A 27,437-nucleotide genomic window follows, 5' to 3' on the forward strand; every position below is an offset into this window, starting at 1 on the left:
GTGGGCCACGGGACTATTCTTTAGCTCCCACCCACCTCCATACTGGTGATCAAACCCAGGGGTGCTTTACCACTGAGCTACACTCGCAGCCATTTTTATTTTTTATTTTGAGGCAGGGTCTCACTTGGTTGCTGAGGGTATGGCTAAGTTGCTGAGGCTGTCCTTGAACTTGCCATCCTCCTGCCTCAGCCTCCCAAGTAAGCTGAGATTATTAAGCCTCTTTAATTCTTCTTTTTCTGTTAGAAAGTTGAGGATGAGAGCTGGGTGCTAGGGCATGTGCTGTAGTCCCAGCTATTCAGGAGGCTGAAGCAAGAGCATCACTTGAGCCCAGGAAGTGGAGACTCCTGTGCAACATAGCAAGACCCTGTCTCAAAACAAAACAAAACAAACAAAAAACCCAGAGAAATTAAGGATGATATTAATCATTGCAGAGAGTGGTTTTGAGAATTAAGAGAGAGAATGCTCATAAATGGTATATAACACAGTGCTAGGCACAGGGAGGCTCTGCTGTGTGTTAGCTGTCACCAGTACCACCACCAGCACCACCAACACCACCACCAGCACCACCAACACCACCAACACCACCAACACCACCAACACCAGCACCACTACCACCACCAACAACAACAACACCAGCACCACCAGCACCACTACCACCAACACCACCAGCACCACCACTAGCACCACCAATACCACCAGCACCACCACCAACACCACCAGCACCACCAGCACCACCACCAGCACCACCACCACCACCAGCAGCACCAGCACCACCACTTGTCCTCCCCCATCACCACCTGTCATCACCATCACCACCACCATCACCTCAATCATCACTACCAGCACTGCAGCCTCACAACCGCAGATCACCCCAGTACCACAGTCAGCACCACGTCACCACCAGCACTGCAGTCACCACCATGACAGTTATTACCATCAATACCACAGTTGTCACCACAACTGCCACCACCTGTGCCACAGTCACCACCATCACCACCTTCATAATCACCACTATCCCCTTTTGAGATTGCAGATCTGAGTGTGCCAGCGCCCCTTCTGCTTCCATGTGCTGAGGGTCCCAAGTGGCCTGAGCAAGCTGCCTGCTGTCCTCCCTGAGGGGGTTTCTGGTGCCGCCCACTGGGTAGGAAAGGTCCCGGGAAGAGTGAGGGGCACGTCTGACCGTGGAGGGCATCCTGCCTGCAAGAATCTGCAGAGACCCGAGCAGGACTGACGGAGCACATCCTGCCTGAGCCGCCGGCCGTGCAGAGCTGGCGGCCACCACGCTCTGTGGGGCAAGGAGGTGCTCTGCCAGCAGCTCACGCTGGGAGCTTGTCCTTCAGCAGCCATGGCCTCTGTGCCTCTGATGCCTGATGTTCTGTGGCTCCCCACTCTGCCCTCTGGGTGGCGTCATTTCGAGACTCTGACTTAAGTCTTACATGGGTGTAGGCCAGGTCTGGCTGAGAGGGCTGCTTTCTGTGTGGCCTCCTTGTGATTTGAGTCATTCATTCGTGCTTTTCATTCGGCCATTCACCTCCTTACTCCCTGGGTCTTTGGCTGTGCAAGAGCCTGGGTCTCCCAGGGTTCCCCATGGAGGTAGGGAGGTGGGCATGACACCTCATAAGCTGATGTCCACAGGGCTTAGGAATTAGGAAGGGGATATATTTGGGGACCATTTTCATCCTGCCACAGGGTTGCAGGTGGCTTCTAGGAGCTGGAGAAGGGCCAAGAATGTGACCCCTTGACCTTGCGAAGGGCCTGAGGACACCTTGACTTCAGCCCAATGAGAGCCACATCAGACTTCTGACCTCCAACAGCAACTTATTGTTGTTTTAAGCCACTAAGTTTGCAGTGACCTGTTACAGTGGCAGTAGGAAACTCATGGGGAAACTTAAGCCAAGGCCTGACAGGAGGGTACATGGCTCAAGAGCAGCCTACAGGCTGGAGGCGGGAGACCCGGGCAGCCTTCTCTGACCCTCCTGTGGTCTTGCTGTTTCTCAGGAGAGATACACCTGCCCCAGCCTTGCCTTGCACCCGAGGGAACCGGTATTCCTGGCACAGACCAATGGAAACTACCTGGCCCTCTTCTCCGCCGTGTGGCCCTACAGGATGAGTAGGCGGCGGCGCTATGAGGGGCACAAGGTATGCAGAGCTCCCGGAAGGCGGCACCAGGAACGGGCTTGGGGTCTGGGGTGCACGACTCTCTGGGTGGATTCTGCCTTCTCTTTCCAGGGGATGCGTGCCACATTGGCTGTGGTCTACCCCAGGCCCTGAACCTCACAAGGACAGGTGGCGGGGGCGAGAGTGGGAGCAGACTGGCATGGGCGTGGGCCACCTCTGCACCCACCTCTCTACCCAGGGCCTCCTAGGCTGAGCAGAAGGGGCCAGAAACTCAGTGACCATCACTGAGGACACTGCTCCAGCTGGCTTCCACCACCGGCCCCTGGGTATGGCCCACTCAAGAGCCCTTGGCTTCAGGGTGCTGGGCCTCGGTTGTTCTCTGTGGAGAGGAGTCACAATTCCGATGCACAGGGCAGCCTAGAGGACTGTCTGTGGCCACTCACCACCCCCGTGTCTCTGCAGGTCGAAGGCTACGCAGTGGGCTGTGAGTGCTCTCCATGTGGTGATCTGCTGGTGACAGGCAGTGCCGACGGCCGGGTCCTGATGTTCAGCTTCCGCACAGCCAGCAGGGCATGCACGCTGCAGGGACACACGCAGGCCTGTGTCGGCGCCACCTACCACCCCGTGCTGCCGTCTGTCCTCGGCACCTGCTCCTGGGGAGGTGACATCAAGATCTGGCACTGACCCCAGTGGCGCCTGGGGTCCCCTTCTCTCTCAGGGGAGGGGGCTTGGGTACTGAAATTGGCTTTGGGTCAGACCTAGACTGAGGCTGCCTCCACCACCCGCTGCACCTCCGTTTTCTCATCTGTGAAGTGGGGACGAGAACCTGTCTCAGGGTGGCGAGGACTGCTGAGTGAGTGCCTGCCGGGTGCCCGGATGCCCAGTGAACATGTGCTCAGCGACAGGCAGGCATTGGCAGCTCCCTCCTGCTTCTAGCTGCCAGGCCTGCTGGGATGCCACAGACGGGTGACAGGGCGCACTGCTGGTCCTGAGCCAAGTGTCTCCAGGGTCAGTGGGCCCCTGGGCTGGACTCTGCCTTTGGGAACCCTGTTGTCCTGCCAGGCTCACAGGGCCCCAGCCCCTTCCTCCCACACAGTATGGCCATCTGGGTCCCTGCTCTGCCCAAGCCCTGGCACTCCCTGGGATGATGTGTCTGTCCTGGTGAAGGGGTGATGTGGAGAAGCAGGCCCTGAGGAGCCTCAAGGAGCTGGACTGGGTGAAGCTTGATTCCTGGGGACCTGGGCAGGTCAGCACACGGCAAACCCCACCAGCACTGTCACTGAAGGGCCACGCTTGCCAGCCTCCCAGCAGATGAGGGTGAGGGCCCTAGGTACCTTGGAGTCCTCCTGGAGGAAGCAGACCTTGAGCTGGCAGGGAGGGCATCCTGGAGGGTAGTCAGAAGGGAAGTGCCAAGAAGTGCCCGGGCAAGCGAAGAGCCGTGCTGCCCGTCCACGCACCGCTGCCAGACGTGGCAAGGCACTGCCCCTCCCGGCCTGCAGGCTTGCTGGGAGGGTGAGGAGCAGGCAGTCCCTGGGGGTGTTGGGCACAGTGGTGCCCAGCCATGGAGGGAGGCCGAGCTGCTGCAGAGCTGCTGCGTGAGGTGCTTCAGTGTGCTGGGGGTCTCGGGGGTCTACAGGAAGGGTGTTCCAAGCAGAGGGAGGAGCAGATCAAAGGCCCTGAGTTGGCCCTGTGCTGAGGGCCTAATTGTCCACCCCGGCCTTCCACCTTGGCCTTGCCCCCCAGCCCACTGTCAGAGCAGAGCAGTCTGCACAACGGATGTCAGGCAGAGGCAGCACCAGCTGTGTGCTCAGCCTGGCGTGAGGAAGCCAGAGCTGAGCATGGGGCATGGGGAGAGAGAGCCACAGCCCAGTGTGCCCATCATGCCTGTCAGAGTGAGTGAACAGGCGCCCCGGGCCCATGCAGGGCACAGAGCTCTGGAGCCCTTGTGTGCCGAGTCAGCCGTGGTGGGAACTTAGTCTGGGAACACCTTCTGTTTCTATTTTTAGGCTCAATAAATGGTTGATTTGGTAAAAGTGGTCATGCCCCATGCCCAGTATACCTGGTCCTTGGCACAAATGGAAGCACCCACCAGGCGGGGAACTGAGACAGCCTGCATCATCCAGAGCCTGGCACAGGGAGAGGGCGTTTCTCCCTCACTGCTCACGTAGCTGCCCTCCTTCTCACCCTCACCTTGGACTTTGCCCTTTGTTGTCCATTCTGTGGCCACTGGGAGCCCCTGGGATTCTGAAACCAGCCCAGATCATTCCCCACCCTGGCAGACTCTGTGCTTTAGGGCCTTTGCACCCACCATCACAAGTGCTGGGCCATTGTCCCTGCCCTGTAAATACCCACTCTCCGTCCCTCATTCAGCACCCTGCACAGACAGTGACCTCAGAGAATGAGCTTGCTTCATGCTCAGCCCACAGGGCACCTGGCTCCACCTGAGGCCGCCCCACCCCAACATGGTCAAGTGCTCCGGCATCCTCTGTCCCTGGCCTCTGGTACACAGTTGGTGCTCCAGGAATGGCTGCAGTCCTGGCCTGTTGACAGAATGCATACTACGGGGTCAGATGGACCTTGCCTTCTTTGCTGTGCATCCTGAGGCAAGCTGTATGGCCACCCTGGACCTTGGTTTCCCTTTCTGCAAAGTGAGAACTGATAATACTCAACTTGTGGAGATCAGTGAGATTGGTCTCTGCAGCTCCTGGTAGGTCCTGCATGCAGTAGGTGCTCAGGCAGCGGTAATTGGCAGAGTTGACATCAGGGATGTGGGTGTTGTACCAGTTGAGGCCAGAGGGTGTGGTTCAGCTCTGTGCTCAGAACTGCCATGCAGGCCAGAGGTTGGCGGGACCCTGCTCTGCCCTTGCTGTTCCTCTGCTCTCCAGACATTGGCCTTGTCCACCTTGGGTCTCAGGGCAGAGGCTGCTAGCTGGGGGCTGCTGCTTTCCTCCTTTATATTTGATGAGTCTCATGGAAGGACTTGGGTTGGCCAGCTTCTGTCAGCTGCTTGCCTCAGACAAGGCTCGTGGGCCAGGCCTGGAGGGAGCTATGAATTGTAGTTCCCACGGTGGTGCTGCCCCACAGGACCCAGGACCCCACGGATAGCTTCACGAGTGTCTGCCCAGGTCCAGGCGTGTTTGCTGAATGAGGAGTGGTACGTGAGCAAGCCAGACATGGGCGGAAGGAGGCTGTGCCTTCCCATGGCTGCCCTCACCTCCCTGCCAGCCTCAGGTCCTGGGTCCCAGGTGCCTGCCTGATACCTAGCACTATCCCGGGTTTCCACCTTCCCCAGAGCGTCGTGACAGGGATGTCCACCACTCTGTTGGCTGCGTCCCTTCTGTCGGCATCAGAGTTACTCTGAGCTTCAGCCAGGCCTCAGCATGAGTGTGCCTGGGACCACCTCCCCTCCGCCAGGACTGCCGGCCCCTCTGCACTCAGCACACACCCCAGTGCTGTGATCCTGGGAGGCCCGCTCAGGTCCAAGACCGTCCCCCTGATTGCATGGAACTATGCAGGTGCTTTGCTTCTGAGCCTCAGTTTCCTCATCTGTAAAGTGGGACAGTTGGGAAGAGCAGAGGAGATGAGGCAGAGGAAAGGACTTTGTAGATTGTTTCCCTCAAACGCCACCCACACCTCTGCCTCTGAAGTCCATTTCTTTTCCAAGCTGCTGGCCTTGAACAGACCCAAAGCTGTGGCCCTACTGGAAGCCCACTGTGGAGGCTTCTTAGGGCACCTCTCCGGATTTGAGAACTCAGGTGTGGGAGTGGCCGCCTGCCTTTGCCTCCCCCTGCAGGGCTGTGGTTTGGGAAGAATGGGGCAGGTGTGCTCTTGCTTTGTCTGTTGCTAAGTGTGTTCTTCCAAAGAGCAAATACTGACTTTGATCCTTGGCAGGGTGTTGGGGAGTTCACCATTTGCAATTTTAAAATAAGAAAGCTAAATTTAGGACACGGAGCAGGAGTGAAGAGCGTGGGTGCCCCTCCACCCACCTTCCTGGGCCCGAGTGCTCACCTTTATCTACCTTTAAAACCCGAAATGCCAGCTCCAAATTGGTGCTGGGAGCAGCAGCTTCATCCTGAGATACCTGTGCAGGCTGTTGGCTGCCTGCTATCCTGTATGCCAGGTGCGGCTTTTATTCTGAGTGGGACTTGGGCTCGCAGCTCTTGCAGGGTGACCACGATCCCCACTGAGCAACTGAGGGAACCATCTCAGGGCACCAGAGCTCTCAGACCCTGAGGATGGTGCCTACGGCTAGGCCCTCCCTACAGTTGGGCCATTGACTGTCTGGAGGGTCCCAGGAGGTGATCAGTGTCCTCAGGCTTCAGAAGGGGAAACTGGACCAGTGGGGACCTGGTACTCCCCGAGGTGACTTGGCCAGCTGGCTGCAGAGCCTGGCCATGCACTGTCCCAGTGGAGGTCGAGAAGACTGGTGGTGGGGGCACAGGTGGAGCTTCGCTGAAGATGAGGCAGGGTTCCAAGTGGTGGCCGAGGTGCAGGGAGCCCCGCCCTGCTGGCCTGGATACCTTGGGTAGATGGGATCTGCCAGCAGCAACTATCCAGCTGTGTCTCTAGCCTGAGCCCTGGGGGAGCCCCTGGAAGTATGAACGGCTTCTGGAACCCCCCACCTGTCCCTTCTGTGAACTCCTATTCATCCTTCTGATCCCTTTCACTCTTTCCCTTGTAGCAGTGAGAACCCTCTCCTATTTGGATAACCATGGGCCTTCTGTACTTGAAGCCCTGGACCTGGTGTTACACCAGCTGCCTCTCAGCAGAGCCAAGTCCCTGTGGCCAGCATGGCTGGACAGCTGGATTCAGCACTGGGGAGAACAGGGAAACACCAAGCCATAGTCCAGGGAATTTGGGGAGAGAAGTTGCAGACTTAGTGCTTAGCTATAAGCACTTAGGAGTCCCAGGGTCCCGCTGAGCCAACTTTAAGCCAGGAGGTTTTGGAGAGGCAAGTGTAGGTTCCCTAGCCACAGTCCCCACCCAGCACTGAGCAGGGGCCCAACCATCTGAAGTGCTTCGGGAACAAGGCAGTGGGAGCCCCAGCAGAGGCTGCCTTTGGAGACTGGGGCAGACTTCAGGCCATTAACCAGGTCAAGGTGGTCTCCCATGGGAAGGACCCCCAAACACCCAGAGAAACATATAAAACTCTGCTGCAGGAGGAAGCCTTCATCCTTGGCCTGGCAGAACCCTGTAAGTACACCTTCGAGAGTGAGAATGAGCTTGCATGAAAGAACCAGGAATACAAAGAAACATGGCAACATGAGCAGGAACCAAAGTAACAGACCCACTGACTCCACATGATGGAAGGAGCAGACACAAGCTTGGAAACTGTTCCAAGGAGTAGGGAGCCATAGTGAGTAGCACAGTGATCTGCAGAACAACCAAACAGAACATCTAGAAAACAGTAGCAATTGAAGTAAAAAACTCAGTGGTTATTTCACAGCTGAATGAACACAATTAGTGAGTGGAAGCCAAATTGTGTGGAGTGCAGCAGGGTGGGACAAAGTTAGGAAAATGTTTAAGAGCGGTGGGCACAGTTAGAGGGGCTGCCACAGGCCTGCGGGCAGCCCAGAGGGAGAAAAGAGAATGAACTGAAAAAAAAATTCTTAAAAAATACTAGGGTGGTTTTTGCAGAATTGATAAAATACACCAGTCTACAGATTCAAGACTGAGTCCTAAGAAGACACCCAGACATACCTTCAGGAAACTGCAGAAAGCTAGAAGCCAGAGGGAAGCTAAAGGACCATGGAGGGAACAGCTCCTGGGCTCTTGGTGCCTCCCCACACCCATGGGAGCCAGAGTCCTGTAGGGAAGACCTGCTAGTGTCCCTGGCAGAAATAGCACTGGGCAAAGGGGTAACATGGACTATATCGGACACTAAAAATGGAGCAGACCTGTGCCCAGCGGAAAGTGGAAGACTATTCTAGGTGGAAGCCGTAAGGGACGTGAGGCGTAGGTAGCCAGGCGAGGTCGAGGTGCTGGGCCAGGTAAGACTGCTAAGAGCAGGTGGGGAGCCCACCTTGGCTGCATCAGGGTCAAGGGAGAAGAAACAAGCCACACGCAGGTGCCTCCCACTGTCTTTTATTGATGAATGCAAAACAGGACGTGGACGGACAAGCATGCATCACGGCTCGGAGTGCAGGGTGGGGGCCTCATACGTCTGAGGTAGAGAAGGTGGCATTGGGGGGCGGCTAGGGAGGAGGGAGCACCGCCGTACTGGGACAGTGTCCCGGCCCCACTCGGGACTGATGGGCCACAAGGAGCTCGGGTGTCGTGCTGGCCACACTGGGAGAAAGCGTTCAGACGTTCATATCCCTAATTGGTTCCACTTCCCTCCCGGCGGACTGAACGGTGGGGTTCCCTTGTCACCGGCTTGTGGGGTGCCTCCTTGCATGTGGGGCTTGGTCTTTCCCTTCTTGGGGGCAGGCCCCACGCACCCTCACCGGAAAAATAAAGGAGCTTTGTGTGGAAAACGCCAAGGCTGCCATCCAGGCTGCTGGAGGCCAAGTGCGTTAAGAAAGACCCTTTTTCTCTATAAAAATAGTTTCACTTTATAAAAGGGGAATGCTCACCTCGGGCGGGGGACAGTGGTGACAACACTCTAAGTGGGAGTTCCTCAGTGGGGAGGCTGGGGTGGACAGACGGGATGGGGAGCCAGGGTCCCCCTCAGACTCTACTGGGTTGTGGAAGAGGGGGTGTCTGGACCGATTCCCCCTCAGCGGGGGGCTGGGGAATGTGGGTGTCTGGGGAGGGGCTGCCCCTCTCAGCCACCACGTTGGGTGGGGCCAGAGTGGGGGTGGAGGCCCCAGCCATGGCCTGCGGGCAGCGGTCAGTTGAGCAAGGTTCCGTAGAGCTGGGCTTTCGTGAGGCTGTCCTTGCGGCTCAGGCCAGAGCCGCCAGTCCGAGGGAAGGCCTGCTGGGGGCTGAGGCGGGCGGCAGGGTGCATTTCCGGGGAAGCCTCCATGGAGCTGGGCTCCAGGGAGTCCCTGGAGCCGTGCTCTGGCTCAGGGCTGCTGGCAGCTGCACACAGCTGCACCCCCAGCCTGTCCCTGTCTCCCTCGCTGGGTGCGTAGCCCGGGAGCGGGTCGGCCGATCTGCTGGGGCTGAGGCTGAGGTCGCCACCAGCCCGCAGGAAGCAGGGCTCTGCCAAGTGGCCCTGGGAGAGGTCATCACCCTCCGAGAAGCTGTCGGCCTTGTAGGTGGCATAGAGGGGGCTGGCGCGGCCCTCGGCCTTCTGGCCTGGGCTGCCCCCGCTGCCACCGTAGAAGCGTTCAGAGAAGCTGCAGGGCGAGGCTCGGCCTGCGGTGCTGGTCGCGTAGGAGTAGGCACCAATGTCCTCCACGCTCAGGGGCCGCCACTGGCCCCGAGTGTCCTGTCCAGGGAGCCGGGCGGACCCTGGCTTGGCCCGTAGGCTCCACAGGTTTGGGGGCATCAGGGCCTGCTGGGGGCCCGGGGTGGCTGGGAAGCGAAAGGACTCAGCTGGGTACGGAGACACTGTCCGCCCGAACCCTGGGGCCACCTCAGCCTCAAGAGGGGCTGCCACTGCGGCCGTGGCCTTGGCGAAGCGAGGGCTGCCCTCGTAGGTGGCAGCGGGAGGCTTGCGGTTGAAGAGCTCGTCGCGGCTGTTCAGGTAGATGGCCTGCTGCGAGGCGGTGAGCGTGCTGGCCTGCGCGTGCTCCTTCTCCTCCGACGTGGCACTGAAGCTGGAGTAGGAGCTGGACGTGGGCAGTGAGCCCGCGTAGCCAGGGAAGGCCTCGCGCCGGAAGCTAGCGGGGAAGGCCGCAGCCTCAGCCTCCTCCTCCTCCTCTGCAGCGCTGTCTGTGGAATTCTGGGCCCGCAGGAAGCCCACGTCTGTCACCGGCGTGTCCACGCTGGGTCGCCGGTCACGCCGCCGTTCTTCGGGGCAGTAGAGGGCTGTGTCGCTGCAGTAGATGTCCCCCTTGTATGGGGGTCGTGGGACCTGCTTCTCTATCCCGTCACGGAAGGCCAGGTCACGGGCCGAGGCATCTGACAGGTGTGAGGACAGGCTGGCCGGGTCAGGCTTCTCCAGCACCTTGGCGATGACGCAGGTGGGGACGCTGTCGGCGTAGGCAGGGTGGCAGAGCTGGGAGGGCAGGCTGCAGCCGAGCTTCTCCATGTGCAGGTTCACGCGCTCCTGGAAGTCCGAGGGCAGCTGGAACAGGTGCGGGGGAGGGAGGGCGGGGTGGGGTCACCGTCAACACGGGCCAGCCCTGGCCCCGAGGCTGAGGACCACGGTCAGCAGGACCAGCAGGCAGGCGGGCAGGCAGACGAACAGGGACCCCAGGGTTCTCCCAGCACGCTGCAGGGGCCAGGGCGGACACCGCGTGGGACAGACCCCAGCACAGGGCTGTCGTCAGCACCTCGGGCTCCCGGTCACCTCTACCCGCCCACCCCATCCGTCAGGGCCGACAGAGCCTGGAGGAGGCAGTCAGCCCAGAGAGCCGGGACTGGGCCTGGCTTGGGCCTCGCCCCAGCTCCTGTCCATCGAGGGGGACTGACTTGCTCACAGACCTGTGGGCTCTGGGCACCCACCCCAGACCCCACTGTGCTGCGGAAGGAGACAGACTCAGAAACAGATGCAACAAAGATTGAGGCCAGGGCCAGGCGCCCTGTGGCTCCCGCGCGAGCGCCTGGTGCCAGTGGGGGACGTCCCGCTACTGTTTGATCTATTTTGTGAGTGTGTCAGGCGTGGCCTGGGCCCAGGGAAAGGGGACATGGACAAGGGCCTGGAGGGCGGGCTTGTGTGTAGGGTGAGCAGGTCCCTGGGCCAGTGCTCCAGGTGGCCGTGGAGGGGCAGGGTAGGCTCTGTGCAGTCTGGTTTCAGTGTCAGACAGGCCTGGTTCTGAGTCCAGGCTCTTCTCCCTGCTGGCCTCGGGGCCTTGGCCAGGCCTGTTGTTCCCTGACGTGTGTTTGTCATCTCTAAAGCGGGCCTGTCACTGTGCCCAGTCCTCGGGGCTGCTGTGAGGTGCACACCATCTGGACGGGGCTTGCAGCGGGACAGGAGTGGAAGGAAACAAGCAGCCTGGGCGGGTCCAGGGAGCTCTGGGGAGGGCCATGGCCATCCGAGCCAGGGCGGGGCAGGGTGCGTGGGGGCAGCGAGGCCGGGACCCACGGGTGCGAGGACGTTGAGGGGCTCAGGCTCACCCGGCATCTTCCTCCTCAGGGGTGGGGGTGGCCTCGGGGTGGGGCCGGCCCAAAAGGAGCCCAGAGTGGTCCTGGGACAGGGTGGGCCTGGCTGCGGGGCGGGGTCACGTTACCTCGGACACCTTAGGGACCCTGCCGCAGGTCTGGCTGCACTGCAGCAGCTGGGCCGCTAGATTGCAGTCCTTCCTATAGAGCTCCTGGAAGACAAGAGAAGGCGTTCGCGCAGCTCGCCCTGGGGCCCCTGCCACCGGACAGTGGCAGCGGGCAGTGGGAGGGTGGGCAGAACCGGCTGGACTCCCGGCCCCATCCCTCGGGGCTTTGCGTCCCTGCCCGCAGGCGAGGGCCTGTTTGGACCTGGAGCTGCTGCCGTAGGGAAGGGCCTGCCAGACAGTGCTGCGTGGCTGCCCAGACGTGGCCCCAGGCCTGCCAAGACGGAACCTCCCTCAGGGGTGGCCATGGTAGTTGGGGGCCCCACTGGTCCCCAGGATCGTCCACCAGGTCTGGTCTCCCTGCCCCTCAGCCCCAGGGTCCCTCTAAGATGAGCTGGTGGGCAGTGACCGGTAGGAATGAGGGACAAGTGGGCCCCCAGCCCCTGCCACCCCGTCTTGGACTCATGCTCATGCCCCACTCTCAGGGCATTGCCTGGCCGGGGGGCTGGGCTGGAGTGGGGCAGGTGTGTGACTCTGGGTAGACGGGGACTGGTCACCCTCCAGAGCTAAAAACAGATGCAAACAGTAGGACTCGAGGGGATTTGGTTGACTGAAAATCTCTGTTGCATGTGCCTGTGGTTGCGGAGGCCTTTGCCGCCCCTCCAGGGATCCCACAATGCTTCTGGCCAGGGCTGCCGCCAGAGTCTTGGCTGAACCAGTGTCAGGCCAGGTGGCACCCAGCACGGGCACCCCTTCCTGCCCGCTCCATGCCCTGGAAGCCGTCTTCACCCCACCTTCATGAGGCTGGGGCTCCAATTGGCCTGCATAGTGGTGGGAACCTGGGTCCCCAGTCTCCTCCTAGGAAGGGCGCAGCTGGGTGAGGACTGAGAACTGACCTCCTGTGAGGCTGCCCCTGGTAGCAGAGCACTGTGGGTCCTGCCCAGCTGGCCTGGCTCTGCCACCACATCCCCACAGCCCAGCTGGAGGCGTGGGTGACCTTGGACAGTTCCTGTCAGGCACACGGTCCCCAGGGTGAAGACATCACACTGGCAGGACCCCTGACTGGGCACTGAAGGCCCTGAACTGTCCATGTTGGAGGATGTCAGGTTCAGGGACCCTCCCAAAGGACCACAGTTGCTGACTCTCGGGGAGGAGCCACGGCCTTCTCAGGCAGAGGGAGCAGAGCCTGGTGCGGTGCAGGAACCAGGCGGCCCTGAGTGGAGCTCCGGCTCTGCCTGTGAGCGCCCTGGCGACCTGGGCACCTACGGACGCTGGCAGCGCCTCGGCTTCCTCACGTGCACTACCTCTGCGGAGATGCGCCGGGAGGCCTCCCCACACCGTGCTCTCTGCCCCCCGCGAGAGCCACGCAGCTTGCAGGAGTGGTCTGGTGGAGCCTCCCGTCCCCACCTCTGGAACCACTTCATCACCGGAGGGCCCCCTCCACTCAGCCTCCAACCTCTGAGTCCCCAGATCCCGGGGCTGTTCCCAGCCTCCTCTTACCTGAGCTCTCAGCAGCTGTGACCCAGCTGGCCAGCTTGCTGAGGACCACCTGCTCCTCGTGTGGCTCGGGCCACCATGCGTGCCTGGTGTCTCCCTCTTGCTGGCCTCTCCCTCTCAGCCGTCCTTGCTGGTTCCAGCTCATTAACCCGACTTTGGAGTGTCCCTGTGTCCTGCAGCCTCCCCTCCCCTCGCCTGCACGCACTCCCTTGTGACCTCCACCCCCGCGTAACTGGCTTGCACCCCAGCTCCACACCCCATACCCGACCACCCTCCTCGAGAAGGGCCATGTGCTTCTCAAACCCAAGCCCCCACTCACAGCTGCCCCTCCACAGGTGGCCATGCCTTGGGGGCTGGCTGGACTCATCACCTGCCCTGCAGAGCTGTCTTGTTGGTTCTGTCTTCACAACGTGGCCAGGAGTGAGCCCTTCTCCCTCCTGCCTGCCTCCCTCCTGGCTGACACTGCTCTGTCCTGTGGACCCCGGCCTGGCCTCCTCTTGATGTTCCTGTGCCTGCCCTTGGCCCTGCAGTCTGAGCTCACTAACTAGCAGCCCAGGGAACTGTGAATGCAGGCACGTTGCCCCTTTGTTCAGGAGCCTTCTGGGGCCCCCGACTCAGAGTAAAGCTGATTCCTGAGGGACCTTGCACAATACGGCTGCAGCCCCCCCAACAGCCTCTTTGCCGTTCTCTACGTGGGCAGTGTGGTCCTCCAGCCTGGAAGGATTCCTCTCAGATGTCCCCCACCCTGCCTTCAGGTCCTGGCTCAAGCAGCCTGTTCCACAAACACCCAGCGGGTCTGTGACCTGCCACTGGCAGCTCCTCGTCTTGCTCCTGGCTTTGCATCTCGGCAGCGGACCACGTCTACCACCTCTAGGTCACGCAGTTACCTGCTTTATTCTGCCTTCCCTCAGGTGTCAGCCCCGTGTGGGTGGGGACATACAATCATATATGTGTATATACATGTATATATATATATATGTTTTTTTTTTTTTTTCTCCCCTGCTTGTGCCTTTCACACCACACGCTCAGCTTAGCCACATCTGGCAAGGAGTCAGTCAATGCTGATTAGTGAAAGCATGGTAGCTGGAAAGGGCCCAGCCATCTCATGGGGCCTCTTGACCAGGCCTGTGGGTGATCTGGGCTGGCTGAAGGCAGAGGTCCTGAGTGCTGTGACCCCACCTGGGGCCAGGAGGCTGCACCCTGTGGGAAAACTTGGCCTCACATTCCCTAGCTCAAGCCCTTCCAGCAGAGGGTCTCTTGGGGACACCTCAGTAGCATGTGGCCCACCTGTCTTATCCTTCCCCAACTGTACCAGACACTCTGCCAAATCCTGACTACTCTGCCCAGCCACCTGTCCCCTGTGCCAGACTGGGGCCAAAGCCCCTCAGCTGGGAGCCCTCCAAGTCAAGGTCCTGACTGCCAGTGCATCCCAGGAAGCTCCCTCAGATACCCCAGCCCTCCACGGGCCAGATGCACAGGGCACTCACGTTGTCCTCCGACAGCTTGTCAATGGTCACCTTGGCCTCCAGGAGGTGGCTGTTGAGGGCGACAATCTCGTGGCTCAGTGCGCGCTTCTCTTCCTCGTAGTGCTGGCCCTGCAGGACCAGGACAGCAGAAGGAGGTGGTCAGTGGTCAGCTTCTGGCAGGCCAGAACAAGGCCTGTCGGATTAGGCCTCCTGTGTCCCCTGAAAGCCTGAATGACAAGGTGCTGGGGACCCAGGTTGCAGGGGTTAGGAGCACGGACTGACCAGGTTTGAGCCCAGCCGTACCACTGACCAGCCTCGGTTCTCATCCGCAACATGGGACTGACGGGGCCCTTCCCCAGGAGGTTGGGGATGGCTTGTGCTCACTCCTCACAGAGCCTGGCCCATCTCACTCTACAGACTGGGAAACTGAGGCTCAGAAGAAAAGGGCCCTTGACAGGGTCCCAGGCAGTGCCAGACCCAGCCAAAAGAGAGAGGAACCTCTCTGGACTCGCGTGCCAGAGCCTCAGATGTGTTCTCCTAGAGTCAGACCTAGGATTCTCATGGCCACCAATGCTATTGCTCCTGCCAGCACACAGAAAAGGCAACACCCAGGTACTTTGTGGGTATCAAGGGTATCAACCCCCACCAGGGCCAGGCCTGGGGAAAGTCACATTATTTCATCACAGGAAGACAGAAGATCCCCAGGAGAGGCGGATAGATGCTCAAACCTGCCTCACTCGCGTGCCACCTGAACCTGGGCCTCTCTGTCTCAGTCCCTGGGCAGTCCTGTGGCTCCGCTTGAACACCCAGCCTGAGCTGCTTGACCTGCTGCTGGGGCAGCACAGCAGTCCTGGCCCAGCTCTGTCCTTGTCCTGCCAGTCCCTCCCATTCAGTGGACAGAAGAGAACCAGCTGAACCCTAGAGCCCTCAGGAAGCAAGACCTGGGACTCAGCTCCTAAACAGGCCAGGAGACACCAGGGGGCCACTTCCCCCAAGGGCTCTGAGTCACATGGCCCAGAAGGCAGTGCTGGACAGGGAGTGGCGTCAGGGTGAGCCTTACCATGCGGTACAGCTTGCCCTCCAGCTCCTGGTTGATCCGCTGTAGTGCCAGGTAGTTGCTCTGAATCCTGCAGCGGGAGGCAAAGGGGTCATTTCTGTGCAAGGTCCAGCCTTCCCGCACCCCTGTGTCCACACGCTTTTTGAGCAGGTTGGAGCTGACCTCCCTCCCTGCCTTGGTTGAATGTGGGCGCCCGTGCCCAGAGTGGAGATTATCTCATTAAAGCCAAGTCATGCCCAGGCTTTTCCTAGGCCAAGGCCAAGGACTTACTGCCCCACCTCCCTCAGCAGGTCTCCCTGGAGACAAGGATGGTAGGTCCTCACTCCTGGCCCCTTGCTCACATTTTACACAGTTCTTAAAATCCTCGCAGCTGCACATTAGTAAGGAAGACACTCAGTGCAGGCCATGGACCCTGGGGTGAGTACAGGACACACGGTGACTGAGCTCTGGGTCTAGCTGGAGGGAGGAGTGGAGGCAGGCAGGCCTTAGGTGGACGCTCTGTGGGTCTCCTTCAGCGGCAGGGCCTGTGGGCAGTGTCTACCTTCTGCACAACCTTTGGGTTGCATCCTCGGCCCCAGCTTGCCTGGGGGAAACTGACACAGAAGGCGGGCATGAGGCAGCAAGTGGAAGAGCCAGGACCTTAATGGAGGTCTGGCCAGGCTTGGTTTCCACACAACTTGATGGTGACATCGAAAGTCTCAGCAGGATGGGGACATTCAGGGAGGGCCAAAGAGCCCTCCTGGCAAGTCCTCCTTCAGGGTGGCACTAGCTGGTATTCTATATTTTTAAAAACCAAACCATCAGCAAAGTTTGCCACTTTGCATCCTGTTTAAGTGGAGCAGCCTGTGACAGGTCAGTGGCACCACCCTGAAGGAGCTGGGGTCTGGGGCATCTGCCCAGCCGCTCCAGGAGGGGCCCTAAGTCTATGCATCTGGCTGGTCTCCAGGCCCAGGCACCCATTCCCATCAGGACCCAGGGTGCCACCGGGGACCCTGCTGGGCCAGTCACTTCTGGAGACTGTGTCCTGCTGCCACCATGAAAATGTGGCAAAATGTTCAGCCAAGATGAACAGGAGTGAGAAGCACGGAATGGAGCCTGGCATGGGGAGGGGCCCAAGGAGGAGCCTGTCCCTGTGTCCAAGTCCTGGCCTGATGTTCCAGGCACAGGTCTGACTTCCGCCTGGGCAGGCAGAAGCGGCCACTCCTGGGCACCGCCCTCACCTGCGCAGCTTCTCCGTGACCTTTTCCAGCTCCTCCTGCGCCCGCCGCAGCTCGATCTCCAGGTAGTGGCGTGTGGAGTCGAACTCGGTCTCCAGCTTCTCCAGCTTGTGCGTGGTGTAGGACAGCCGCTTGCGCAGCTCGCCCTTCTGCTCCTGCAGCGCACTGCAACGACACGCGCGGTGGCCGGCCGCGCCCTGAGCGGGCGCCGGGAGCCCAGCCTGCGTGGGCGGCGACGTGCTGCGGGCGGCCTCCGCGAGGGTCACTCGCTCTCTCACACGCACACACCCTCACCCCTGCAGCCGCACGCAGGACTTCCGACCCCAGGGGTCGGGGGCTCCGAGCCAAGTGCCTCTGCCACAAGTACACCCCCACGAGGTCACCTTGGAGTGAAACTGACCCCAGAACCCTGTGTGTGTGGGCGGCTTGCTGGGCCCTGGTACAAGAAGCCCTGTGGCCCGCCCCTCCCTTGGGAGCTGGCCAGGGACGCCAAGACCCAGTTAGCAATGTCATGCCTGAGACCCAACCTCCCTTCCCCTGACTGGTGGCCCCAGCACATTGTGTCTACCTCTCTGGGCCAAAGAGAGGCTGGGTTGATGCCTCACACCCAGGCAGGACCCATCAGGATAGGCACACCGGGAGCGCAGGAGGCCTCCCAGAAGCCCACCTGCCTGCTCACCGCATGACCCCTGCCTGACACCATCTACCCTTACGAGCTGCCAGACAAGGAGCCACTTGAAGAAAAGTTGGGTGCCAGGCAGGGGCTGTGGGTGGCCATGCCCCAGGGGCTGGTGGTGAGCTCCAAGTTCCCTGGGTCTCAGTAAGGACCTGGGCACCCATGCTCCAGGGGGGTGACCTCTGGCGGGTTTGCTGTGGCGTACACAGTTCTGCTCCTGGCCCTGGGGAGCAGGAGGCAGGTTCAGGTGTCACACTGGAAACCAGGCAGGGCCCTGGAGCCCTGACTCCACCCACATGTGCAGAGGGGCCTTGGACAAGAGCCTGTGTCCTCAGGACCTGCCTGACCCAAGCCCAGTAAGGGCTGTGCAAGGACAATGACCTCTTCCCTGCTGGAGGGTTGTGAATACAGGGCGTGTCCCAGGAGCCTCCTGTGAGCACTCCTGGATTCCTGCCCAGGTCTACGTTTTTAAAATTAAATACAAAGTTGCTTCCATTCTTGAGACTCAGAACGGTGGGACAGGTCTTCCCAAGAGTCAGTTCCACAAAAGAGGGGACAGAGTAACAGGGGAAGCCCTGAGGCAAGGCTGCCCCACCTCTAGCATCCTGCAGCCACAGGCTCCAGATGCCCCACTGCCCCTGATTTCTTCCCTAGGGGGGCACAGTCTTCCTGGGTGCCCACATCACCCAGGGCACCCCACTGAAGGCAGGGCCTGGATCTGGGCAGGCAGCAGGCCCTGAGGTTGGACGCTCCCCTAGGCGTTCTCATCACAGGCTCTGCCTCCTTGGGAGGACGGAGGGCCTTGTCCGTTGCCCCACCTGCTCCCTGCTGGCCTGCTCCTCACCCCTCCTCCAGCCACGCTGCAAGTCCTCACTGACCAGTTCTGGGGCCTCAGTCTTCTGAAGCCAGCAGCCCACTGTGCCCTCTCCCAGCCCTGCCCATTCTGGGGGCATTGGTTTCTGTGGGCACCTCAGAGCCACTGACCCTCACTCCTCCACCTTGGTTGCCTTGCCCTTGGGCTCTGTGGTCACTGGGGCGAACCATCCCGTCGCCCATCCAGTCGGCATGCTTGCCCCTTCCCAATCCCACCCTGGAACCTCACCGTGGGAGCAGGACCCGGGCCCTGGCCCAGAGAGCCCCGGCTGAGAGGGAGGCAGTGAGCAAGAGCCAAAGGACAGGCCAGCTCGGAGGTGCTGGGCCACCCCAAGGGCCACAGCTCCAGGGCCTGCTTACCCTGGGCCTCCCAGGGGCCTTTCATGCACTAGGTGACTCCCTGCTCTGCCAGTCCTCCGACAGCACCCTCGGCCCTCCCGCGGCCACCTGGTGCTGCATCCAGGCCAGGCCTCGGCCACAGAGCCTCAGCTGCTGAGCCTGCCCTTCACCCACCTCCACGCCCCCATCAGGGTTCCCAGTCCCTGTCACTGTGACTCCCAGCTCACCTGTACTAGTGTCCCCACCACATCGTCCCCTCCCCTCTCTCTGGCTCCATTGCGTCAACAGACCCTGCACTCACCCAGGCTGTTCTGTAAGGCGCCGGGGCCGTCGAAGGCCAGATCTCCACACCCAGTTGCACATGGACCCTTCCTGACTGGGGTCTCTCTTAAGCTCCACCCACCTCATGTCCAGCAGCCACCAGATCCCTGTGCCTCTCACTCAACCGTCCAACGCAGACCAAAGTCCCCCCATTGGCTACCGCCTGCACCCCGATGGGGAGGGCCATGGGACCCCTCCTTGCCCTTCACAGCTGGCTACTGGTGCCAGGGGCTCAGTTTCTTAGAAGTTCTGGACAGGGAGGATACTGGGTGGTCACCTGGATCTTGCTACCAATCCTTCCCCCTGTCCTGGGGCACTAACCCAAGCCCCACCTGTCTGTGGTCTCAGTTTCCACATCTGTAAAGTGGGGTGGTCACCCACACATGGGGAGCAGGGCTGATGCTGGTCCCTGTCTGATAGGTACTAAAGCCACCAACACAATGGGATGCTGCTGGGTGGTGCCGTGGAAGGGGGGCCTCCAGGCCGCGGGAGGCTGAGGAGGTGCCAGGGGCCGGGGATCCTGCTTTAGGTGAGGGTATGGCCTGGTGGGGCCCCAGTGTCCTTAACAGACGTGTGGGGAAAGGCGTCTGCAGAGCTGGCAGCAGCCAGTCCTGGTCCTCCAGCCACCTGTGGGGTCCCCTCCCTGTGATCTGGGTCCCAGGAGCTGGCTCTAACCTGGCATGTGAGTGGGCTTATGGGTTTCCTCCTCGCCATGGCAACCCCTGGGCAGGAAGAGTCCTGGAGGAATCTCCCCGCAGAGGGCCCCTTCTGGCCATTCACAAGAGCCCGAGCCCAAGGTTGGTGCCAGAGTGTGGTGACAATGTTCTGCTGGCTGGGAGACCCTTCTCCTCTGAGCCTCCCCATCTGTCTTGGGGAGTTAGACACAAACATGGGATGGATGTCTGGGGACAGACGTAGAGACACCAAGGAATGGGATGGCGGGCGACAACAGGTGTGTTACCTGTCCCAGAGCGAGGGTGAGGACCGGGTCAGGCGGCCCTGCAGGACTCGGGGCTGCCCGAGGCACGAGGGCACCCAGGGGCTGCGCAGCCTGTGGGTGAAGAGGACAGAGCTGCTCAGAATAGGTGGGATAGGTTCGGGGCAGCATGGAGGCCACCAGGGTCCACCATCGGGCACTTGACCACAGCCCTTGGCTGATGTCCAGAGATGGGAAGTCCACGTCCACACCCCATGGTGTGGAGACTCCTGTCTTCAGGGTGGCAAAGGTAGAGGGATTCAGGAAGTTCAAGAGAGGGGTCCCAGCCTACGCACCTGTCAGAACTTGCTGGTCACTCCAAAGGGCCTGAGCTCATCTGTGGCACTGAGTCCCAGTGTGGCAGGTACCTGGTCCCTTGCTGGGGGTTTATATTTGGTGTCCTGACTACTGCTTCCAGTGTGCAAGACCCCCTGGTCAGAGACAAGGGTGCTGGAGACAGGTGACCCTCTTCTCTGCAGGACTGTCCTGTGAGCTGTGGGACCTGGGGGGAGTTAGGGGTCCAGGACACACTTCGCCTTCTTGGGACCCTGCTCAGCCACCCTTTCCTATGGCCAGTCTAGGCTGGACAGTGGGTGGTGTGGGGAAGAACAGGCCTGGCCTGGCCTGCTGGGGGCTGCCCCACTGGAGGACCACAGGACACGCCCCAGCCTCAGAGGAGGGCTGTGCGGCCATCCCAGCTGATGGCTTGTAGGGATGTGGGTGCCCAGAAGCTCGGGGCTGGCTTGCTGGCTCTGGAGCCAAAGCAAGAGGCCAGCCCTGCTAAGGGAGGCCAGTTCCATCACCAAAGACTCGGATGCTGCCCAGAAACCAGGCGTTCAGAGAATGCTGAGCGGCGCAGGCAGACGTGTGTTCTGGGGGAGAGCGGCATAATCCCATCTAAATGAATAACTGCCACCGAGCAGTGTGGAAGGCGAGATATGTCAATTTGTTACGCCTGGGTGGTGGAATGCTGGGTAATTGAAAAATTTTTATACTTTTCTGGATTTGTCATATTTTCCATGGATGAAAAATTAGGAAAAAAATTTACTGAGGATCAAATTTGGGCACACAAAAAAAAATCAACATAAGCAATGATTTGATGGGCTGAGGGGGGCAGCAGAAGCCAGGGAAAGCTCTTTTCCCCAAGCTATGAATCTCACCGTGGTCACTGATTCTCTGAGCCTCAGTTTCCTCACCTGTAAAATGGGGCCTCTTGCCCCTGGCTTCCTGAACAGGAGCCAGGGCCCAGCACGTGGTAGGCAATGGTGGTGGTGAGCGGCAGGGTCTTGGTCTCTGGTTAGAGACTAAGAGCTTAGGACTTCTGTCCCAGGGTCCACCCTTGGCAAATGACCCCAATGCTGTTGAGTGACAGAGGGCAGGACCCCAGTGGGCAGGTTCTCTTTGGAGCAGTTGGAACCAACTGGTCAGCCCTTGGTGACTTAGCAGAGACCAGCTGTGGCCACAGGTGTCCTCCTCCTGGTCCTCATCCATGAAGCCCCACCAGCAGACCCTTCTGCAGGGTGCTTCTGGTGGGTGAGGTCTCTGAAGAGGGCGCAGCTTGGAGGTGGACAAAGGCTGGGACCCGGGGGGAAACTGAGGCCCAGGGAAGGGGTCGGGCTTGTGAAGCGACCCAAGGTCTGACTCTGGACGCTCGCAGGTCTTTATTAAGCACCACTGCCAAGTCATTCCTGCTCTGAGCCAGGGAAGACGTGGGATTCTCTTTCCGGCTTGCGGTGTGGGGAACCCCGTCCTAGAGGTGGGAAAGCGGGGTCTAGGGAGGGTTAGCCACAGTCTCAAGACAGGCTTGGGAGGGGGAGCCAGTCTGCAGCCCCTCCTCAGCTCCCTTTCCAGAGAAGGGCAGCGAGGAAGCCGCTGAGCCGGCCGCGGGAGAGCCACGCTGCAGAGGCCTGCCGGTGCTCAGAGAGCAGCAGGCTGGCAGCGGAAGAGGGAATCGGCCGCCTCCCACCTGGCCCTCCAGCGGCTGCCAGCAGGGCCAGCACCGGCCCCGGCAGGAGCTGGGGTGGTGGACCGTGCAGCCCTGGGGACGGCCACCCCCGGCTGGGTGCTGCTGCCGGTAGGAGGGCTTGGTGACCCCTGGGCAGAAAAGCAGACAGCGGTTGACCTGGGCCACTGAAACGGACGGCCCTGAGTCCTGCCTGTGGTGGTCAGGACACCCGCGTGGACACAGGGGTCCCCGCACGGGTAACAGGGGTGTGTCTCTCATCGCAGGTGGGGCCCTGCAGCTGTGGGAGCCCAGGCTGGAGCTGCTCTGCAGGAGACCCTCTAGGACTTGGCCCTTGGAGGCAGCTGGAGTCCCCGGTTAGCACCTGTCTTCCTTCCCCCACAAGGGAGCAGCTGGCTCAGGGACCAGCTGCAGGTCCTGGGGGGCAAGGGCAGGACGGCCAGTGTGCCAGCTGGTGGTTCACACCTCACAGCAGTCCAGGGGAAGTACCCTCATCAGCCCAGCTGGGATGCAGGAGCCACGCTACCTGTGGGACCACTGTGGCCCTCTGTCCTGCTCCAGCACGCGAACCCGGAGAAAGAACGCCGGCCACGCGGTGCACCCGGCATCCTCACCCCGCCAGGGGCTACGACCAGGACAGGCTCTGCCCGACCCCCGGGGCAACTGCCCCAGGCCTTCGACTCCCCAGGTGCCGCCCCGGCCTCCACCCTCTAGACCTCTGCGCGGGCCCGTCTTCCAGCGCACTGCGCCCTGGGACGCTCTGCTGCAGCCACCTCCCCTGGACACCCTCCGGTGCTCCCCCGAGCCCCTCCTCACGGGGACCTGTGCTGAGCACGGTCCCCAGGGAGTCATACCTGACCCTGCTTGACGGCTCCCCACTGGTGCGCATGGCGACGGCAGGGTTGGGTGGCCGTTCACCGTCCCACAGACAGCCAGGGGACCGAGAGCCACTCCTGTCCTGCGCCCTGACGCGCGGGCCGCTCGGTGCCTGCGGGCGCAGCTGCCTTCTCCTGCCTCAGCTCTCAGCCGGGCCGACAGTCACGCCCCAGCAACACCAGATTGCTTGTCATTCTTCACATGCTGCAGCCAGTTTCTCATCCTGGTGACTTTGTCCCCATGTCCCCTCTGCCCGGATCTCGCTTGCTTCCTCCTTCCCCAGCCCCTGGGGGTCCTGAAACCCAGCTCGCCCCACCCTCCCTGCGTGGCTCCTCAGCTAGGTCCTCGGCTGGGCTGCTGTCCTGCTTGCCACCCAATGCCAGGGTGCTGGGGCCTCCTGGACCCCTCGGCCCCTGACTCAGCGCCTCCAAGCGGCCCGTTTTTAAGCCCAACCGGACCAGGTTCTCCCCGGTCAGAAATCCCTGACTCTTCACTGTACCCAGGCCAGGAACCCAGCTCCTCACCCCAAAGCTGTCCCCATAGACCCACCCCCATGCACGGGGTCTGGACAAAGCCAGGGTGTGGCTGCATGAGCTGGCCCGACCCTGCAGGACACAGCAGAGCGAGAGCTGACTTGGCCCCAGCTGCGAGGTCTGGGCACTTTTCCCCGGGGGTGGGGGGACTCTGAGGCTGGTGAAGTGGGGGGCTCATAAAGACCCCCAGACCTCTTCCTCCACTGCAGGGCTGTGAGGAGCCACCTGCCCTGCCTCTTCACCTGCCGCTGGAGCCGTGTTCCTGTCACGTTCCTGACGCCCGTGCTGGGAGCCGGGGCAGTCAGGGATGTCACCCGCTCCCTCTGCAGCTCCTGCCAAGGGCCACCTCCACCTGCTGACCCTGACCCTGACCCTGAGCGGGGATGAAGGCGGACCCGCCCAGCCTGTTCTTTCCCAGGGAACCCACACTGGACTCCCAGGGCCTGTGCCCCTGTGCCCTCCAGGGCAGCCGCTGGCGGCGGGCCACTCTCACTGCCTGTGCTCGGAGGCCATGGGTTTGTGTCTCGGGAGCTTGTTCCCCCTGGGTCTCAGTCATGGCCCTGCTGGTGCCCTCTAACCCTGCTGTGACCTTTGAAGGTGGGGCAGAAACTGTCAACCAGTGCCCGGCAGCGGCCTGGGCTCTGTGCACCTCCCTCCTCCCTGGGATAAGGAAACTGAGGTGCGCCGAGGCCAAGGGGCAGGGCCCGGCCGGCTGCTCCCACCTCCCGCCTCCCGGGGCATTGGAGCCTAAGCCTGGGCAAGGGCCTGGGGCCTGCTGCCCTCGCATCAAGGGCCCAGCGACAGGACAGCCGCCACTGCTGGCACTGCCCGGGGGCTCTGCACACCTGCCAGTCCTGGATGACCCCCAGCTGACCTCTGCAGCAATGACACCGGCCACTCCACCTGCACAGAGAGGGGGACTCCCAACGTCATCACCGTGGCCACCAGCCTAGAGCGCACCAGCCCCTGGAGAGGCCGTGCGCGTACTGGCACCTGAGTGCACCTCCCGCGTGGGCACGGCCTTCTCGGGCACGCGGGGAGGCAAGGTCAGTGTGCCCTGGGGGCCCCCAGCTGGGAGGGGCGGCCTGGAGGGGGATCAGCTGCCCTGTGACTACAGCCAGGCGACCCTGACGGGTGCAGGGATCCTGGAACTCAGCTCTCGCCCCCCACCAGTGCGGACGTGCCCGGTGACATGGCTGTTCTGTGGCTAATCCTGCCAGAGACAGGGGTCAGGAGCTGCTGCAGGAAAGGTGTCATCTCACCTCATCTGTCAGGCAGTTGCAGCCCCACCCTGACGTGCCCTCTCCCTGCTAAGAGAGAACCGCGAGCTGGGGCAGCCCAGGCCTGGGGCAAAGCAGGCCAAGTCCGGCAGGTGGCCAGGACAGCTGCACTCGCCCCTGGGCCTTGGCTCATGCTGCCCTCCTGTTCAGGACATCCTTTCTCTGTGGTTTGGCTCACTCCACTCCCCTCCTCCAGGAAGGCCTCCCTGACCTCCCCCTGTACTGCCCAGCTGCTCTTTGGGTGCAGGGGCTGTCCCTGCTCCTCCTCCCCAGGTCACAGCACCCGGTGCACCGCAAGGTCCAGGGCAGGCCCGATGGCCACATGCCAGAGATCTTGGGAGGGCACAGCAGGTTGTGAGCTCCCAGCAGCCCTCGGGAAAGGCCACCAGAAGACCCACTCTAGTCCCCAGAGGACAGTCAGCAGGAGCCCAAGGAAAGAGGGTCAGGGCAGGCCGGTAGGACACAGCCCGTCAACTCTGTGCCCACTGCACGCTCGTGCCCTGCAGGTCAGGGCTCGCCACTGTCCCCACCTGTCTGTCAGACCTGGGGTGTGGACAAGATCCCAGGTCCCAGGTAGCCTGATGACTCAAAGCATCACCAGAGCCAGGGCCACAGCAGGCCTGCCAACTCCAGCCTTGGGGTGGGAGTGACCATGGGGAAAGCGTGCAGAGCACGAGGGGACAAGGGGCGTGAGACTCACCGTGATGTCCTCTGTGCTCACGCCAGTGCAGACCCCTGTGGTAACCCCACTCCAACACCCACTCTCTCCAGCTCCAGCCCTGCCCCTGGACGCATCCATGCCAGCGGCCGGCATGGCCCCTTGCTGCCCTGTCCTCACTGACTGCCAAGGACTGCATGGCCCCTTCAGCCCCCATGGCTCTTTGCTGTGCCACCAGGGTAAAGCCCACCCTGCTCAGGGCCACCTCTCCCTTGACTGTGTGCCTGAGACCCAGAGATGGGAGGAAAGTGCCCTGTGGAGGTGACAGGCTGACCCCACACCTCCTCCCCACCTGCCCACAGCGGGTGACCTTGCTTCCTTTTCCACCAAGAAAACAAAGCTATCCAAAGGGAACTCCACAGATGTCACCGCCATGTGCCCACCTACCAGCATCTGTCCCCACACCCGGTGCCACACGCCTGTTACCAGACACCCTGCCAGGCAGCCTCTGCGCCTGGCCCGCCTGCCCTCCCGCAGCTGCTGGGGTCAGCCAGAAGGCCCAGGCATGGCTGAAGTTCCTGATTCTCTTTCTGGGACAGGCAGGCCTTGCGGTGGGTCTGGGGCCATGTCCTTCTGGTGGCAAAACAGGAAGAGAGCGCCTAGGGCAGGCTGTCTCAGGAGACGCAAAGCCCGTGTCCACCCCAGGAGGCCCCGCCCTCAGCGCTGCTGGGGGTCCCTGGCACCCCTGCCTGGCACCCTCCTCACAGCACCCAGCCCGGCCCTGCTGGTCTACATTCCTGTCTGTCTTTCCCACCAGGGAACGAGGCCGCCTGGAAGGCAGGCCGTGCCCACCCTGGCCTGGTCACCCCTCCTGCCCAGTGTCAGTGTTGAGAAGGAGGATGAGGAGGCAGGTGGCCACAGAGCAGGCCTCCCAGCCGATGACAGCTCCCACAGGGCCCCCAAATCAACCTCCGCGCCTGCCGCCCCTCCTCGGAGCCTGGGGAGGAGGGGCCGGGACGTGACACTGATTACCAGGCTCCTCACTGGCCACTGAGGAGCCCGGGGTTGACCACCCCACGGCCTGCTCACCCGGCACACAGACGAGAGGACTCATCAACTGTACCAGCGGGAGGCCTGTTTTCTCAAATTCTGGGGCTCACAAAGCTAACTGGGGCTGTGGGATGCTTCTCAGTGACCCCGCCCACCCCGCCTGGCTCCCTTCCCCACCCAGGGCCTCTCTGGAATGCCCTGGGTCCCTGGCTGGTGTCTTGCCACCCTCCTGCACCTCTTCCAGCACACGCATGGGCTCAAGTGGTCCTGAGGGTGACACCAGGCTCCCAGGGCAGATCCGCCACCAGCTGGGGCTGGAGGGAGGGCCGGTGGGAGGCTGCCTGTCCAGGCCTCGGGCCCAGCTGTAACAGAAGCCCTAGGGGCACTTGTGACTCTGGGTGGGGCTCTCCTGACAGCCACACCAGCTCCATGAGGGGTTGCGAGGGTCACCTGCCAGCTGGCTGCTCGCTCTGCTTAGCAGTGAGGGTGCAAGCTGTGCCCAGCCCAGTGGCCAGGGAGAGGACTGGTGACTGAGCAGTGCCCAGCCAGGCGGGCCCACCCCTCAGCACCCTCTGCTCTGCCACGGGCTACTGGGGTCCTGTGCTGGGCAGCCCAGTGTCCCCATTCACAAATGGAGATACGAGGGACTCAGGGGCACGCTGGTCCCCCCCAAGCCCACCCCCGAGATGACTCCTCAGTGCTGCTCCGGGTCGGGTCAGGGGTGGCTCTCAGACTCTGGTCCCCAACTCTCCGCATCTGGGTCCTCCCCTCCCGCCTGTCCCCAGCTCTTTTCCTTCTGTCCTGTGGGCAAGGCCCCCCAGGCAGACTCGCCCGGGCCTCCCCTGGTGCTTCTGGGGACTGCCAGACACACGGCACAGGGCTGGCTGGGGCTGTCCAGGCTCAGCAGCCAGGGCAGCATGGGGCCTGGGTGACTTTCCCTCCCCAGGGTGGCCACTCCAAGTGTCCCCACTGACCCCCAGCCCCGGTCTCCCTCTTCCAGCCAGACACGAGGGCACAGAAGTGCAAGCCCTCTGGAAGAGCCCACCACTGCCACCACCCAGGCACCCACTAGGGGCACAGGAAGGGGAGCTCCGGGACCAGAAGACCCAGTCCCAGCCGTTGACCCCACACCTCCCCGTCTCAGTTCCCCCCACCTCAGGGGCTCGAGCTGTCCCCTCATGGCTCAGGAGGGCCACCCCGGGCTGCCCCTGACTTCTGGC

General features: G+C 61.7%; 2 protein-coding genes across 5 annotated transcripts in view; one reads left to right on the forward strand and one right to left on the reverse strand.

Moving 5' to 3' along the window:
- The window catches only part of Wdr25 (WD repeat domain 25), a 134,887-nt gene extending 130,742 nt beyond the window's left edge, over positions 1-4,145 (forward strand). For both annotated transcript variants that reach the window (XM_047538465.1, XM_047538464.1), the window contains exons 6-7: positions 1,999-2,139; positions 2,581-4,145. In XM_047538465.1, the coding sequence (XP_047394421.1) occupies positions 1,999-2,139; positions 2,581-2,802 (363 nt within the window). In that variant the 3' untranslated portion in view covers positions 2,803-4,145. The remainder of the gene's footprint in view (positions 1-1,998; positions 2,140-2,580) is intronic.
- A 4,049-nt stretch (positions 4,146-8,194) lies between these two features.
- Begain (brain enriched guanylate kinase associated) overlaps positions 8,195-27,437 on the reverse strand; it is a 35,745-nt gene continuing 16,502 nt past the window's right edge. For all 3 annotated transcript variants that reach the window (XM_047542144.1, XM_047542145.1, XM_047542146.1), the window contains exons 3-7: positions 16,676-16,837; positions 15,459-15,525; positions 14,420-14,527; positions 11,400-11,483; positions 8,195-10,294 (exon numbers count right to left, since the gene is read on the reverse strand). In XM_047542144.1, the coding sequence (XP_047398100.1) occupies positions 8,951-10,294; positions 11,400-11,483; positions 14,420-14,527; positions 15,459-15,525; positions 16,676-16,837 (1,765 nt within the window). In that variant the 3' untranslated portion in view covers positions 8,195-8,950. The remainder of the gene's footprint in view (positions 10,295-11,399; positions 11,484-14,419; positions 14,528-15,458; positions 15,526-16,675; positions 16,838-27,437) is intronic.

Source organism: Sciurus carolinensis, chromosome 2, assembly GCF_902686445.1.
Source record: "Sciurus carolinensis chromosome 2, mSciCar1.2, whole genome shotgun sequence".
Taxonomy (NCBI): Eukaryota; Metazoa; Chordata; class Mammalia; order Rodentia; family Sciuridae; genus Sciurus; species Sciurus carolinensis.